The sequence below is a fragment of the Ambystoma mexicanum genome, chromosome 3q (genome assembly GCF_040938575.1).
Source record: "Ambystoma mexicanum isolate Mex_15411 chromosome 3q, UKY_AmexF1_1, whole genome shotgun sequence".
Lineage (NCBI taxonomy): Eukaryota > Metazoa > Chordata > Amphibia > Caudata > Ambystomatidae > Ambystoma > Ambystoma mexicanum.
This window is the reverse complement of record NC_090926.1, coordinates 42,405,539-42,423,735: the sequence shown is the minus strand read 5'-3', so window position 1 is coordinate 42,423,735 and position 18,197 is coordinate 42,405,539. Positions and strand designations below refer to the sequence as shown.

At 42.9% G+C, this 18,197-nt stretch overlaps 1 protein-coding gene across 1 annotated transcript in view; it reads right to left on the bottom strand.

Annotated features, from left to right (window-relative positions):
• Positions 1-1,601: 1,601 nt before the first annotated feature.
• CYTH4 (cytohesin 4) overlaps positions 1,602-18,197 on the bottom strand; it is a 265,456-nt gene continuing 248,860 nt past the window's right edge. The window contains exons 10-13 of the mRNA XM_069653034.1: positions 12,631-12,707; positions 11,499-11,570; positions 10,966-11,120; positions 1,602-8,222 (exon numbers count right to left, since the gene is read on the bottom strand). Coding sequence (XP_069509135.1) covers positions 8,150-8,222; positions 10,966-11,120; positions 11,499-11,570; positions 12,631-12,707 — 377 coding nt within the window. The 3' untranslated portion in view covers positions 1,602-8,149. The remainder of the gene's footprint in view (positions 8,223-10,965; positions 11,121-11,498; positions 11,571-12,630; positions 12,708-18,197) is intronic.

Genomic DNA, 18,197 nt, shown 5'->3' with positions numbered 1-18,197 from the left:
TGAATCAGGTCTAAGAATGCTTATATCAATAGTTAAATGGAACAAACTGAACTTCCATTATAAAATACTAACGCCCACTACCAACAACAATAATCTGTTTAAAGAACTAGGTAAATGATGAAATAAAATAAATTGCGACGTATGAAATATTTTGTGTACTCATGTGAGAACTACCTCAAAGAAATAAATATTGAACTTAACTATTCTTGGAGAATTTTAACAATGTCAAACAAAAAATGAAACAATGGGATATACTAGAAAATGAGGCACTGTTGCATTTGTACTCATGACTGGTAAAATTTTAACAAATATCACCCTACCATGAATCAACCATTGGCATATCAGAGGACATTGCTGTGTAACATCAATAGGGACTAGTACCTGAGATGTTGACTGAACACACTAAATACGCTTGAAATCATTGGCCCCAAATGCATCATCGAAAAAACTCACAGGACATGTAGACTCTGTAAAGGCAACTTGATTGAAACATTGGAGCATATCGTAAGAATGCCATGCCACAGATGAGAAAAGGCATAAGCATTTTATTCACTTTGTTCATTCTATGGAGTGTGTGTATTGAGAGCAATATTGGGCCAGATGTATGCACGGAAAGCAACGTGCACTTATCCTTGCACTCTCACCTTTACGACAAGAAGTATTTAGAAGCTTAGGTGAGCCCCAACTAAACACCTTGGGGTATGCCAAGTAGTACCTGGTTTAGGGATTAACATTTTAACAGACTTTTTTACGATCGTGGAATGGGGAAACTCAAATTGAATTGACATGAATATAAGGTTTTCATTGATAAATTTAAAGTGGAGCATTGCATGGCAGCAGCATTTTATGCACAAATCACCTTATACATCATTGTACTGTAGCAATCTGCATTTTCCAAATAACATGTTTGACTCATTCAATCTTCCTTGATGTTTGATGTATTGGACCAGGCGATACTATGCATTTTACTAATTCTTTTTCTGTGCAGTACCAGCCACACATCTAATTGACTGGGTTGCATGCATTTATAGTTATTTTAGGAATGTTCTTTGTTTATATTACTGAATGATGGGTTTTCCCGAAATGTTATTGTTGTGATTGAACTGTAATTGTTGTTATACAATGTGAAATGTTTACATTCTGAAACCATATCACAATACAAAAAGACAATAAGTAGTTTCTAGCTAACATATGAAGTCCATTCAAATTGAAAAAGAGTTTAGAACTTCAAGATAGCTTCAAGAGACATATGAACAGTTAATTAATTCAGTAAAATGGTATAGTTTGTATTGAGAGATGTTTCATTAATTTGTAATTAAGATCTTTATAATCAATAAGGTAATTTAGATTAAAAGATTATGGCCTCTCTTTTCACTAGTGAGAGAAAAATAAAAGACTTCACACTATTGTCAACTTTTTACGCAATAGCGTGGAAGTAAGATCATTTTGCACCTTTTTAGTCCAAAGGCAGTTGTTTGCAGGCACAGATTGTTATAAAACCATCTGAGGTGATTAGCCATGCCAAGCATTTTGTGTAAAGCACTATACACATTAAATACAATACAAATACAAATAAAGACACTGTAATACTTCAAAAGGAGTCATTTCAAAGATGTAATTGCATGATAATTATATATTGGATTGTTTAAAAATATTAACACAAAATACAAAATAAACATATTTCAAAATATGCCGTGCAATAAAACAATGCAACGATCAACAAATTCAATTACATTTAAAAAGTACATACATTATTACTGTGAAATTGGCCATTCTCGGCATAATAGTACCCAAATGTGATTAAATTGTCTTTACTGCTCGCTACATTGGGATCCTACTTATGTCTCTAAATTAGACTGGGGTAAATAGACACACATATTTTCTTAAACCTCCTGTGCTTCAAGGCTTTCATGAATAGTAAGAAACTGCAAAATACACCATGGGGAAGGCAGAGCATCTATAATATGCTCAAATAACAGCTGTCCCAGGTAAACACTGCAAGAAATAGACGGTCCATTGATGCCATCCACCAGCAGACAAAATTATAATGGGAAAAATAGTCACATCTGCTTTCTTTAACCACCAAACTAAAAGACACTCAAAACAATCTAGCCTGTGCAATCTGTATAGTTCATTTGGAGGTGCTATTTCCACATACTGCGCACAAACATGTGTGCATAAGCAATAAACTGTCATAACCAAAGCAACACGGATGACCACCTTGCACATGAATGCCTTTTTGCAGTGTGCAGTAATGCAGCAATAAATGATTGCGGCAAAAGAGGTGTCTGTAAAATAAATTGCTGTGGTTTGACCTGGTAAAGGTGGTACCCACTACACCATGTAAAGGGAGCGCAGGTGGCAGGGGTGCCCCCCGCTCCCTTTACATGGCAAAATGTATCCAGGGGTTGTGGGGCGTGTCCCCCGCATCCATTACATGGATTGTGGCGGCAAACCCACAGCCTTTATGCCGCAGTGTGCTTGTGTACTAGGCCATTTTGTTGTGGTTTTAACACATGGAACCCCTTTTGCCTCTTGAACCACTGCATCCGGTCTCGCTGGGCATATTTTGCACACATCTGGAGAAGAGTGCACATTTACAGAGACAACATCTGGAGGGGTCTATCCAGCTATGAAGAACATATCTCGGGTGTTTGTGTCTTCATCTAAAGGTCTGACCTAGAGTGCTGTGTTCACTTCTCAAGGAGGAAAGTGGACAGTTGAGCCCACTTTCTGAAGAGAGATTTACAGAAATATAAATGCAGATTAGTGACAGTCCAGGGGAGCTTGCCTTAATAATCCCAGCAAAATAGATTATTAACCTAAGACTTTGAAGGATGTGAGAGTTGTGGAAGTGGGTTGAGCTAATAACAGGCATTTAAACGACTAAGAGTTATAAATACAGTAGAGCGCAGGGGCATGTAGTACAGAGACAAGTAAATACCTCAGAAATATTAATATGATACATGGAAAGAGAGGGAATAGGACATAGGATGAGACAGGTAAACACCTCATTGATATGAATACAGTAGAGACTGAGAGGAAAGATATGATAATGTCATTTAAATATCTCATGTGTATGAAGGCAGATGAGGACAAGGGGGCAATAGGAGATATCAAAGAAAGATTTAAATGCCACATAGGTATGAACATAGTAAACAGTGAGAGTGGAGACATATGATAAGATATGATAGAGCATTTTAAATACCTACTTGGTATGTGGGGAGACAGGAGATATAATTGTGACATTGACATACCTTTTAGGTATATATGCAGTAGCGGGTGAGAGGGAGATATGAGATATGATAGGGGGCATCTACATACCTAATAGGTATGAGGGAGATAGGAGATATGACAGTGACATTTAAATACCATATAGGTGTGAATGTGAGGACTAGAGGGAGATAGGAGATATGAAAGAGTCATTTAAATACCATATAGGTGTGAACGTCCCTACTTACTGCTGACACTCCCTATCTCTTGTCTTCCTGATAGTTCCTACACCCCTGTGCAAGCAGTCTAATTTGTGCTCCTTTTCCTTACTTGCTCCCAAGTATTGGAATTCCCTCCCTCTTGCCGCTCATTCTTCTCCTACACTTTCTACTTTCCGCTTTACATTAAAATGTATCTCCTCTCACAACAACTTTGCTCCCTTTCTTGTCATTATATGTTTATGCTTAATTATTGCACTGCATTATTTTGGATAGCACTTTGGTGAAAGTGCTTTATACATTCAATAATATTCCACATAGGGATGAATACAGTAAACAATGAGATGGGAGACGGGATATGAAAGAGGCATCTAAACATCCCAGAGGTATTAATGTAGAAGAGGGTGTGGAGGAGCTCTATAGGCACATTTGAGAGATACATTAAAATCCCCTAGAGGTATAAATACAGTTTAAAGAATGGATGCAGGGATTTGAATATCTCTGATATACACATCACGTGAGCTTGGGGGACAGGGGGAGGGCAGCTTCTTTCAGAGGAGGTGGGGTTTAAGAACTAGAGACCATGAGAGAAGACTTGCTGGTAAGCTATTCACGGAGTAAGTGAATTGGGGGAAAACACAAACACGTATTCTTTTTCAACGAAAGGCAGAACAATGTCTGCATCTACCTGCCTTCAGGGATTGCTGGGCAAAAACATTCTCCAGGTTCAATGGTGGGTAAAATGCTGTAACTGAGAATGAAAAGATGGGATACCTCCGGGTAAAAACAAAAGAAAATCTCACCTCTGCAAAATTCCTACTTCCCTCAAAATGCCCACCTCAAAATTATGAATTCTAAAAGTGATTTCAGAAGCGCATTCAAAATTTTAAAATAATTGGCATTATTCGTTCATTGGGTTTGTACCTTTTAAAAAACACTGAACTTTTTTAGCAAGTAGTGCAAAGATGTTATTTTTACGACAGAAGTTGCCATCAGAAACTCAAGTTGCCCCATGTCAGGCGTCAGTAGCTCATCCAGTCCTGTTTCTATTGCATTCTGCTTTTTGTTACATATCTATAGAAATCTAACAAGTGAAATTATGCACATCTTTTCGGAAATGAAATTCCAACTCTCTTTATGACAGTCATAGAACACTATCAACATTATTTATGGGAAAGGTAACCCCCAATGTTCTCAAGCAATACTATTACCTGGGTGCTCTTAGCCATTCAAACTCCCATATCTCCCGCTGGGTGGAAGTAGGCAAAATTCATAGTTCTCGTTTTCTAGAGATATTATTTGCAGGCGACAGGAAGGAAGTGAAAATGTATAGCTAAGACATGGGGTTTAGTCGTAGAATGAGAGTGAACATGGAACTGAAAACTGTCACCCCTCTAATCCGCACAGAACATGTCTGCATGGATTTTCTCCATTTCTTCCCATTCTGATTCCCAATGAGATCCATGCACTCCTCAGTCTTCCAGGCATTGAAATTGCAATGTGGGGGAATGTATGGGTTTCTTGGGGTAATGCCTGCGTTACTGCATCACCAAGAAACAGGCAAAGCTATTGGAAAAGAATGGGCCAATAGTGGCCACCGTGGTAAGTCTCTGCTATCCACATGGCTTCACGGCAGAGCAAACCCCAGAACAACAATGGGCCTCATTACGACCCTGGCGGAACGGGTTAAACGGCGCCGTAAAAAGGTGACGGCGCCATTCAACCCGTTCCGCCACATTACGAGGTCCCCTCGTGGGACACGGTAAGCACGCCTGGGAAAACCAGGCGTGCTTACCGGGCCCCGCGAGGGGAAGAGGGAGCAAACAACAGGCCATCTCGTTATGGCCCGTTGTTTGCTCCCTCTCCCATTCCCATTCAGCCCTATGGGGGCTGAAATGGGAATGGGGAAGGACCGTGTCCGGGTCCTTGAGGGAGGAATTACCGGGCCATCCGAACTCGGAATGGCCCAGTAAATCCTCATTCCGAGGATCCAGACACGGATGCGATTTCGGCGGCAGCCATGCCGCCAATAGCGGCATGGCTACCGGCCGAACTCGTAATGAGGGCCAATGTGTTTTGTGACAGGGATGAAACCCAGGTCAATGCAAGGTTTCTGCAACTTTATCCACACGTTTGCAGTAATTCACTGATCCATCTCCAGCATGTATGGAGATGCCAAGGTACTAGACCAAGCGGTTGCATTATCACACTGGCACATTGCCTCGGATCACTCGCCAAGATCAGAATGGGGGCTAAATGTAGGGACTACGGCACCAGCATAGTCAGAGAGGACTAGAGCGGTACTTCATATCTGCCAGGATTAGTTATCAATCAGTGTAAATACTTTAACATAAGAGGAACAGGCACAAAGTTGAGTTATGTGATAGTCAGAAACGAAGTAGCCCAGTCCTGTCCAAAAAAGCCCACACAAAAGCAATCAAGGTGAGAGGACAGGAAGAAATGCCATAAGCATCTGATTCGCATGACAACGTACCACGTGAGTTAATGCTAAATTAGACCCACCAAGTCACAGCTACAAGAAAATAACAATTTACTTGACTTTTAGCCCCACCGCCTTTGAAATCTTTGCATTAAAGTTGTATGGGCCACATTACGAGCTTGGAGGTAGCCTTGCCGGTCAAACCAGCAAGCCTACCTCCAAACCCTCATCCGGGTCCGGCACCCGCGAATGGGCAATTACCAGGCTATTCCGGCCCATCCAGACCCAGTAATTGCCTGTTCGAGGGTGCCGGGCCCGGTACATCCCCATTCCCGTTTGAGCCCCATAGCGCTCAATGGGAATGGGGAGGGTGGTAGCACCGGTCCCCCGGTGCTTCCATCATGTTCTGCTCGCGAGTGCTGGTACGGCCACCAGGTCAGACCCGTTGGCTGCAAGGGCACCCGCGAGCAGAACTCGTAATATGGTGGTACAGTAGCAGCGATGCCGGCAGCGATACCGTTGCCGTTGTTGCCTTACCGCCATACTTGTAATGAGGCCTGTGTCAAAGGTGTCCATATGGAGCCATGTCATCGAGGCGTCACTCATCGAGTCCTGGGTTTTCCTTTTACAGATCATCGCTATAATCTCCATAAATCCAACATGTTCAACTGATATTAACCATGGCTTAAGCTCCCAGAATGCATTACTCTATCAAAAAGAAGTCCATCACTGAAATGCTGGTGTCCCCATGACGTGGAGTGATCTGGGGACCATAGACTAGTTCATTCCTACAACCTCCTTTTGGAAATGGTTTTTTTCTGAGCCAGTGATGTGGCGCCTTGGTGACATGGCTCCATCAGTAATCCCACGAGGCCCCGCAGATGCACAGTCGCTGTCCTAAGTGACTTAAAGTGGCAATGTGAGCTTCAAAATAATGTCTCAACAATAGAGGATAAAGTAATTCAAGGAAAATAAGATACGGCACTGTGAAAATATATCCAGAACAGAAACACACAAAAAAACCTGTATTTTAAAGTATGTCCGCAAGGGGGCACGCCTCGTCATATATGCTGGAAAGCATCCCAAGAAGCATCAAGAAGAAGTAGAAGAGGGTGAGCATGTAGGGCAGAAATAAGGGAATCACTGGGTAGAAAGTGAGGTCAGATAGACAAGGTGAGCTTTCCAGCTGAATCATGATATAAATAGCATATGAATGACTCATATCCAGAGTTCAGTGCGTGCGAGGTACATTAATGCCGATAGGTAAGATAAGTCACTACCTTATAAAATGAGGTAATTACTACCAGGAAATAGTAAATGAGGGGGGTTTAGGAGTCTGCCCTGAGCCTACATCTGCATAGGTCTTCTGATAGGCTGGGGTCATGGTATGTCCCATGAAGGGCAGCTCTGCTGTCACCACTCCCTGAACTGAAGAGGGGTTCTATGATCAAAAGGCATCTATCACTACTCCCATTGTGAATGATAATTACTCTTTTCTCCCTAAAAACGAGTTTCCAAAAGTAAGGAGCATAATCCTGGCACTTGCAAGTCTTGCAAGGAGCCCTGGGTATTCTACATGCCGAGAAACACAAAGGCCTAATCTATCAGCTCCTGAATCAGGGGTGCTGACCCCCTAAGTGAAATGAGATAATGAGTGAAGCAGATGTGACCACTCCTGTCCAGGGTGTTCAGGATGAAATCCCATGCCTCGCCTTTATGCAGCCTGGATGATGCATACGAAAGGACTCTCCACCATCAACTAGACATTGAAGAGACTGTTGACACCACAGTTGGCAGATGGGAATTTGGCCCAATGGTTTGTGCACTTGTATTTGACAGAGAGTATTAAAGACACATCTGTGACTGATTCAAGGAAAGCTTAGTCACCAAAATGAACTTGGACGCCATCCGTTTGACAGATATCAACGTGGCACTTCTGCATCTCCGCGGAGGCACGTGTGGGAGATTCCTCATGGATTACTTTTGGCCCCAATCTGATCTCTCTCTCGCTTAGGCTCTATCTGTCCAGCCTAAAGGAAGAGTTTGATAACACGGCATAAAACCTTTGAGTGTTGCCACTTGAGTATCTCCTCACAGGAGAACCTCCCTCTCAGTCCAGGTGGCAGGCATCCGAGCACGTGACCACCTTGAGGAAAAGGCATTGCAGAAACCGCACACCGCAAGTCGGTCAGGGTGAATTCTCGCAATCTTTCAGATTCTGCTCTCCTCAGGTTAAATGTCCAGAGTCCGATGGCTCCTATCTCTAAGAGCGATAGGATTAACTTTTCTTCACAATTCTTTTCTTACGGGCAGACACCAGGTCATAGAATGGATCCCGAGTGATGCTGGCCCTGGAAGGAGAAACAAAAACACACTCAGTATTCATTGCATCCCCCAAGGGACCATCATACAGTGCTTCCTGAACATTGCATCCAGAGTGACCACATTATTTAATATTTCTGGACCGCCTATCTTCAGTCCTCTGCTGTTCTCTTAGAAATCATTGCAATGCAGTGCTCACGTCTATGTCTGTCATCCGAAGAGAAACAGCACTTCTACCGCCACAGAAAGCATTACTTGAGTTCAGCAGGGATAAGGGGGTGCACCATGATACAGAGGTCTACATTCCTATTCTTGACTCTGAAATGACCCCATATCTTTATTTTCCTATACATATGTGGCATACCCATGTCTCCCCATACCAAAATGTTCTTGTAGTTAGAAGAGTAAATGAACTCAGTCATAAAATAAGCCGAGATTATTTGATGCTGGGTTATTAAATAAGCATTATTTAAAAGTGAAAACAATCTCTAAAATTCAAAATATTGGTTTAAAGATGTTGCTTTTTTATTAGTACAGTGTAAATTCAATGTATAAAAAGATCAACATTCAAAGGTTTTAAGGTGAACATTTGTTAATGATCTTTTAACTGATGAAGTCGATTTTTTTTACATTTTAAAAACTTATCTAAGGATCCATGTTTAATGTATGATTGTTACAAAATTGCTCTACCAGCAATATGTGCTTTTCAGTGCACAGTTTCAACAGACAGGGCTAGCGATTTGAATACCTGGGGCTCATTGAGAATGAACTTACCAGTAGTAACTCTGACTTACTCCTGCCTTTCTCTTCTCCTTCCAGGAGTAAGTCAGACTAACTACCAGGAAAACATTTTTGAATCACTGACAGAGAAATATTTGTGTCAAGGGCTTGGTGCATTCGGGCCAGATACATAAATTGTGGTATTTTGGCAACGTTATTATTTTAATTGTAGGTCAGTCGTGGTAACACACAAGCAACATCAGTGTGGCCTAGGTTGGCAGGTCAAGGCTAATTATACATTTTCATGAATAACAATGAGTGGGAAGGGTGACAATGCTGGTCACTTATGCTAGCCAAGCCTGTCACTGCTCCACTCAACCTACATGCATTGGTGTACATTCTCTACCTTAATAACCAGCAGCACTGCCACAGCAGGGTGGGTTGGCAACAACATGACAGTCACCAGTGAACATCCCCAACACAGGGACAAGGTCAATGAAAAGGCCAATGTCAAAGAGGAGTGCCTCTCATGAGTGGCAACCTATACAAGAAGACGTTACTGCAGTGTTTGGCGGGAAATGTCATGAGTTGGGTAATGATGTTGCCTGTATTTGTCCATCAATTTCGCCATAGCAGGAAATCATATGTGATCTTTTGTCTGTGTTTTTTTGTCTGTCGTTAGATGGTCAATATATTGCACTTGCCACTGTTAGAGCAAAATGTTAACGATGATGTGTTTTAAGGAAACACTTAAACATTTATGCTATTTCGAGCAGCAACTAATATGTTATGTTGACAGAGTCAGGTAATTCTTCACATTCGAAGAGCCGATGGGAGTTGCAACTTTAACCCCAAATATATTGACCCTGAATGGAGCAGACATGGGTGGTGTCCAGTCTGGTGTGTCACACATGTGCTCGGAAACATTTGGGCCCTGACACTTATTTTCTTACAAATGAAGCACTGATCATGACAGACCTAATGGTCATGGTGTTGCTTACGGTCCTTGATTCTGAATGTGGTGGAATGAGTCTTGTTCCACCTTCCACCACCCTCAGAGGATTCTCTCCTCAAGTGCAGCTGGGTAAAGCTTCAGCTCCACACACCTTTCACTGCCCTATTCATGACTCATCGAATCCAGGTTTCGTGGAGGGAGCTGGCGAGTGACAGTAGCAAGGTTACTGCCATAGCCAATTGGAGGTGCCTGTAGCTTCTCCCGCTCCCCTCCCATTGCCTGGTGAAATCAGTCTGGTTCCCCGAGTCCAGTGGGGGAGCAGGAATGGGTCTGCTCTGACCTGCCCGGAGATGGCGACTGACTTCCACTGCACCACCAGGCAAGCCTAGAGGTTTGCCTCCCGGGTGAGAAAATGCACCGGCCAGAAGCACTTCTACTGGTTGGATTTCGTCCCCTGGGCTGCCCTTGATGGACTAGTTGTTAAATTAAGTCACTTCTCTACCACCTAGCTTGGTAGGTGCAAGGCCGAACTGTTGCTCTTTTCATGGGGTTTCAAGTAATGCTTAAAATATGTTTAGATGCCAATGTTATATTTAGAGCAACAATTATGCACAGAAGTAAGGCTATTTATCGAGTGCATGGTTTGCTTCCAGTCAAAGCAATTTTGGATAGCCCTTTTAGATTCTTTTGTGTTTCTAGTAATTTACTCATATTCTGTTTAACCTTTCCATTGATTTTGGGCTTTGTGTATTTTCGGCAACTTTCTTGCAATGTTCTGTTAGTAGGGACACTAGCTGAAGCACACATGATTTCTTTTGAGAGCACCCACTTATACGTTTCTTTTTAGGGCTGCCTAACAGGTATGTTAAAGCTTGCACGTGCTTCTTTTTTCTTTTTTTATCATTTGAAATTGAGCTGTCAGAGATGTGTGACATTCAGTGACAGTGTGAGGTTGTATTTGCAATTGCCACCTGATGGTTCTGTTGCTTTGTGCCCCTATTACAGCTACTCCTGATGTCTCCTCATGTTCAGATTTCTTTTTCTTACTGAACTAAAGTCTTATGCTTTAACCCTAAACCCTATAGAAGATCTCTCACCTGATCGCTGTGATCCACTGGTCCTGCTCGTCCGGGGACGGCGCAGAGATGCGATAGGACTGGTGTTTCCCTTGTACCACTTTACCATCATTGTCAGTCTTGCAGGCTTTCACTTTCTGGCCTTTGCAGCCATTGTTGAAAAGTTCAAAACAGTTCTGAGTAGAATTTAAAAAAGGTGAGAGAAGGGCAAAGATGGAAAGGTTATTCTACATGTCCTAAACAGAGTAGAAAGGTCTTACAACTACAGCCACTTCATAACTCCTCCAGCTCTTGAGAGACCCTCACAGGATAAACAGGGCTTGTCTCATCCCCAGCTCCTGAGACCCCCCTTTGATACATTGATTAAGGTTGCTCAGGTCCCCATGAGTCCTCTTGAGATAGTCCACTCAAAATGTTCCAGGCAAGATCTTGAGTTATCTCACGTGAGCTAGAAAATATTCATGCCATCCCTTTTGCAATGTTCCCAGGCCTTGCTGGGACATCCAGCACCCACCATCCCTACATACCCTTTGTGTGCCATCTGTTGTACTTACTGGCTTCTTGGAGTCATCCACCTTCTGGATGGAAAGGTTCTCCAGAGGAATTATCCCCCTCGGCTCTTTATCCTGCAGGGGGGAGAGGTGAAGCTATGATGGAGATACTAGAAAAGAAATGTTACCCCTCACGTCCCTTTGGAAAAAATGAGCATGCCTTTGGGTCAAGGGCACAACTGTTTTATACTAACTATCTTTAACATATCAGAAATCAAAATCATTGGCAAGGCGAAAAGCTAACCTATTTATCAGTCCTGACAGTCAATCTCGTAGAGTTTCAATATCATATTGGGAAGGATTCCCACATCAGAGAACACTAACCCATGTCGTTGCGGCTTAGGATTTCAATGATATTTTCCATGTCTAGCTGGTTTTGAGACACTGAGAGGGCACAGCAAAAAAACAACAAACCATTAGATGTTGCTTTCTGATAGACATCTTGAAGGAGTTCTTTCAATGTAGCAGTATCAACTTTTTTTTCTCTTGTTATTCTTTTCTGCATCTATCCTGTCACTGTGATACACAGTTATAGTACCCCATTTGGCTGGAAAATAGAAGCTACATCCCACCTTCAAGGCCTCTGCCAATGAGATTCTCTTACACCACATTGTCCGTGGAGTGGGTGATAAGGCTAAATTAGAGAATACGTTCTTCTATTTGACAATGCGAAATTTTGAACTTAGGCTCTAACCAGCAATAGAATCCTGCATGCATGCGTCACCTTTGTTCTCTTCACTGTTATAAGCTCTCTAACCAAACAGAAAGCATTGAATGGAGGCTGATCTTGCTGCAAAGGCGGGAAACCAAGCTTCCTTTTGTGATGTGTATGCACTGGGCATTCGGAAGGAAACCTGGAGAAGCGGTCCCAGCAGGACACCGGCGATGCTTCCCCTTTTCTCCCTGCACAAGCTTGAATAGCGTTAGAACCCTTTTCATTGACCACTATGTGCTAATTGACCTACGCGCTCACATTTGGATCACTAACTTGGGAGGAGGGCAACTTCCACACAATAGAGCCCGTTAGTGTGTGCACTAATGCTTCATTATGGCATTACTGCATATCTGCCACATCCTATTCAGGCCCTTTGCTTTTCAATTTGAGGCCCTATGATATATATTCTCTCACACATACCGTAGTGAACTCAAAGTAATAGAGGCAGCTATCTGTTAGGATGAACCAGCGCCGCTTCCACGTTTTCACGCGTCCACCTAAAAAATCAAGAAGAGAGAGTTTAGAACTTGGGAACATGGCCTATCCCGTCATGCTTCTAAAGATGTCAACGTTTCGAACCCTGACTCGCCAAGGAAAAGACACACTTTAAGTTCAAGTAATTCACACCAAGCACATTTTGTTTATGAAATTTCACCTGGGTGAAGTATTAATGCGTATTTTGTTTATCTTAATATATTTGTGTAATGTGTTCAGTGCTAAACACCACTTTGTGGTTTCTTCTGATCACTACAGTGTGAAAGGGACGAGGGAAGTGGGAAGGGATAGCAATCGGTCATGAAATACTCAGAGTCGGATAAGGAGTTGAGGTTTGAGCACTTCATGCGATCAGCCTCGATGCAAAGATTTAGCAGTCGTGAGTTCCAGAGGAGGGATCCCTGATGATGGAGGTCTCTACCGCCATGACAGGAATATTCTGGGTGGTGTATGCAAAGCAAGTAATGAGCATGCATGGACACTTCTGCTTCCGAGACTAATGAACGTCCCCTAACTAGAAACATCAACTCACCAAAACATCTGGGGTAGCAGGAGTGGCCTCCATTGCTTCATGAAATGAGAGGAAGTGCCATTGCATGAATGACTACACACACCTCGCCGGAAGTAATTCATGTATTTATTTGGTGTCATGAATCATCCAATTACTATTCAGATACTTTAGAGAACCTATAAAGGAAAGGAGGGGCATAGGGGGCGGGTGGACAGTATAAACTACCTGACAAACGACAAAAATAAATTACAGAAAAGGCAGTACACGCGGGGCAAGGCTTTCCAGTGCTGTACAGAGCACGGCTTTCCATACTTGATGATAAACTATTTGACAAATATCCGGTTTAACCACAATCAGAGGCGATCAGCTGGTAATAGGTGCATGTTTTTTAGACCTAGACATCAGCTGTTGGGGAAGGCTTTTTTACACAAAAAGGTGATTATAATTTCTAAAGTTTAGATGGTCTTGTTGAACCATAAGTTGCTGGGGCGGTGCATTCCACATTGTTGGGCAATGAAATGCCCAACCTCTTTCCCTGAATCTCTTCATTTTAGTGGCTCCTTGGATCAGTGTGCTGTTGGGGTTTGCCCTTAAGGTTCTTTATATCAACGAGGGACTTTAGGCTGCTCTTAGAAGCGGCTTTCGTGATGATGCTTAGAAATTGGAACACTATTATCTTCTGAATGGCGGATCAGTGCATGTTTTTGAATGCCTCTATTATTTGTTCTTGTTTTTTCAGTCCAAACATTAGACTTGCTCTTGTAGTTTGCAGTCTTTAGTCCAATGATTAATTTTGGTTTTGGCGTATTTGTTGGCTCTAGCGCCACTTAATGCCAAAACATTGGTACTGTAAGTCGAAGAGAGAAAGGGGAGTTTGGGAGCAGACTCTCGCGTTGGCATGGCAACTGACCGACGCTTGCTGAATGAAATAGCCAAAGCAAGGGCCGGGCCATGATTTGCTTCTATGAGGGATGTGCTTCTGCCATTTCATCGCTTAGCAGGCCAGTTGCCATGCCAAAGCAAAACCAATGCTGCCGTTCACAGAGCTGACGTGATGACAGTACCATCACGCTCAGCACAGAGACGCCTGGTTTATCAGCATGTTCTGTGATGAACTGAGAGCGTAGACCCGCACTCTACATTAGTGATCAAGGTCAATTAGCCACCTACAATCTATTACTGACGTACTGCAACAGCGCACATGGCTTTACAGTCATTAACTGGCAATAGTTAGCGGGATAGAGTTGGGGAAAAATGACGGTGACCTCAGGTTTACATTGAAATGTGGCTAAAAGTATCCCTCCGCCTTGTATTCCTCAGCCTCTTCCCTCCCCTGTGCCGGCCTGGGCATGTCTTTGCTGCTGTGCCTGTACAGAGAGCTGGGTCTACGCCTGGAGTCTAAGGCCTTGCATCCCGTGCTGAGAGACAGGATGGGTACTTCGTAGAGCGGGCCCACCACGGCTAGCTTCTGTTGAGGTGAGTGACGTGAGTCCCATGGAGGCTGTGTGCCAATCTTTGCATTGACAGGCGCCACATCTAACAGCCATTCCAACCTTCTCTCCCGAAGCGCCTCACACAGGCCCAGGGCTCCGACTCTCATTTGTTGACAACCCCTTGAAGTGCAAGCAAGGATGTGGGTTACCCTTTGCCAGTGTTGTACGCAATTTGGCTTCCCAGGATTGCATACCAAACCTGCAGCATTTAAATGTTCTCCACGCAAAGTCACAAGGTGGGGGTGAGAAGCTGAGCCACTGCAGCGCTTGTGCCTCATCTGCTCCATCCTTCTAAGCACACACCCCCTGTAACAGCTTCTGTTTTCTCCCTAACTAGTGAGCGTCCTTTTCTTCAAACTTAAAATCTGCATTCTAGGGGGACTTCCGGAGGGAAAGGCTCCTTCCCCAAGGACATTACAAGTGTTAAGGCCACACGGTCACATCTCGGGCCTCGGACAAATGTTGCAGGAAGTGGAGTAGTTGTGTCTGCTCTGTGTGCTCCTCCCCAAGGCCCCCCTCCCTCCCTTAGTCCTTTAGTTCATGTTCCCTTGCGATCCATCGGTTGGCGTAACTGAGTTCAGTCCCTTTTCACGTGGTTCAGAATTGATTCTCTGCATTGTCAACCGTGTTTGAATGTATCTTCTGAGTTCTTGTTAATGTAATCAATAGCCTTATGTGTTCTTATGTTTATTATTATGGACAGTATTTACGAATTGTCAGAGCACATGCATTTATGATTGGATGACAATAACCTGTAGTGGTTCAGTGAGAAAATCGCAAGTGTGTGTATCCATTCCCTCACCTAATCTCTATGGGATTCAATAAGTGGCAATGCTGGTGCTGCTTTTAGAGCTCTGGGATTATTAACAAGTGGTGCAGTCTTCTTTCATCATGCTTTATTGGGTTGCCCCATTTGACAGGTTTTTTTGGCAATCAGAAAGTTAACCAAAGACTGCAGCTGGCAGGCTGCCCATACTACGCAGGACTGCAGTTGTTGCCCGTCAGTCTGGCCTGGTTGGCAGCTATGCCAGACATTTGGGAGGCCAGGATAATTTTAAACAGATTGCCACCTGCGTACAGGTGATTGCTATGGGCAACGGGCAAGATTTCCACAGTATTTAACCAAAGTGTACAATACTAGGCAAAATATTTAAGCTCACTCTCACTTAACTACACATGAGTTCTCCTAAGTGAGTACATTCAATTTCTACCCTCACCTATCCTTAGCAATCTTTCTCTACTCAACTCCACCCCTTTCTCTCTACACCCACCAGGCATGCTACCGCATCTCTCTAGCTCCTCCCACCCTATATAAACTCTAAAATGCACCACCAACCTTACCCTCTCTCCCTATACCCTCTCATCCTTACTGCCACTCTCGCTTTATTTTTTACCAGCTCACTCTCGCCCTTTCTTGCTCATATATCCTCAAACACATTATCGATGGCGCCCTCTGTCAATGGCCAACTCCTTTGCTGTCATTCTGCTCCTTGTCATTCTATTTCCCACTTGCACCCCTCATCACATCCTCCTTTGAACGTTTGCAGTCTCTTCCTTGCACCTGGTGCCTATAGATGCAAAATGCAAACAACTGGAGTAAACACCAAAACTATTGGCATTGCCAATGCTTGTTTAGTTAGGGGGGACTCCTGAAATTATCCATTTTGGATAGGACCAGGGCTTGGATACACTGGATTTTGTGAATGGGAGAGCATTCCACAGCAGATTAATTATATGTATGAATACAAATCCAACCCTCCCTCCACCAAAAGTACTGCCCTGCCGTGTATGACGCCAATCTCAACGCTGGAACCCCCACCCCCTTTGTAAAGCAAATAGGTTTGCACTATTAGCAATAAAATAAAGGAAAACATGAGAGGGCAACTCCTCATGGTACAAGAAACGTGATTGTTGAAGAAGAGGATCTGGTTGAAAGTGATGGCAAGGTTTTTAAACCATGGAGACTGTAGCAGGGCGAGGGATTTGATCCCCGGGTCAGAATGTGGAGATGGATGCTAGGGCATTCGTCTGTAAAGCAGGATCTCTGTTTTTTCTCGTTTCAGGCAGAGGTCATTCTGCAACATTCACTTGTGTATTCCAGATAGGCGCTATATGATTTTGGATGCCCTATTCTCCTGGAATAGCCTAAATGGATTCTCAGTTCTGTGTTGTCGGTTTAGATTTTATTTATTTATTTATTTTGACATTTGTAAAGCGCACCTAACCCGGAGGCAGGTAAAATCTACTTCAAAATGATCCAAAATGAATGTGAAAGGCAATGTGCATACAAACGGAACAAGGAAGAAGCTTGAAGGACTCAGCAAGGGAGGGCGGTGGTTTTAGAGATGCCCACATCTCACCCTGCTGGTTTGGTTGTGTAGAAAGGATTAGCCATTACAGAGCTGAGCCTTTGATAGCTATCTGGGATTTGAGTCTGGTTCACAGGCTGGCATGCACCACCATGTCTTAGGAAGCTGAGTGGTCAAATAAGATCATTTACTATGACTGGATGGCATCACTAGTTCATAAGATACATTTGCAAGTGTCAAGTCCAGACATTCAAAGCTTATTTCGGGATGAATCCCCTTACAATTCCATGCGCAAAACAATTGCAAACAATCGATTAAAATATTTACCATCATAAAAATACAAAAATACACTTCAAATCCCACATAAATTATATACAAGTTATGAAAACACAGAGTATACAAACCATATGCAATTCAAATATTTTATATCTTGGCAATGTTTATCAAATACCATTTAATGTTACGCAATTCTGATTTTACCTGCCATGCCTTAGACACTTAGGTCGAGACTGTTAATACTAGTGTCAAGGAGGGTTATTTTGGTGCTTCTTTCTGGTCTGGAACTTCATTGTTTTGTTTTTATTATTATTGCAACTTTAATTCGGCCATTCTGGCATTAAAGCACACACACCATATAACATAATACAAAACTATAACAATCCATAAAACATCAAAAATGTATGCATGCAAAATCATGACAGTGTAAAAAACATTACAATCCATAAAATGCATAAAACCATACAAAGCATGTTCATTCTCGGAGTAGTGTCAAGCCAACATGCATTTTATGTATTAGTGCAATAAAGGTACTGTAATCCCAGGTGATCCCAATCAGAAGAAAGTACGTTCAACTCACAGTAGGTCATGCAGCCGCAACCGATGTTCAATCCTACATTATTCAGGCAGGGAAAGACGAGTTCTTCCTTACTTATCATTACACACTTCCTAATTGTTTATTATTCGGGCAGGGAAAGACGAGTTCTTCCTCACTTATCATTACACACTTCCTAATTGTTTATTGTGGAAGAGCATGTACTCCCCACTGTACTCTTGTTTTTTTTTTTAATGACTGACTTTCAACGAGTTTGCCTCAAAATAAGTGTGTTTGAGATCAGCCTATAATTTGCTAAGGTGGAACACTATGATGATCTGACATGATATTTGACCCCTGTAACGCCA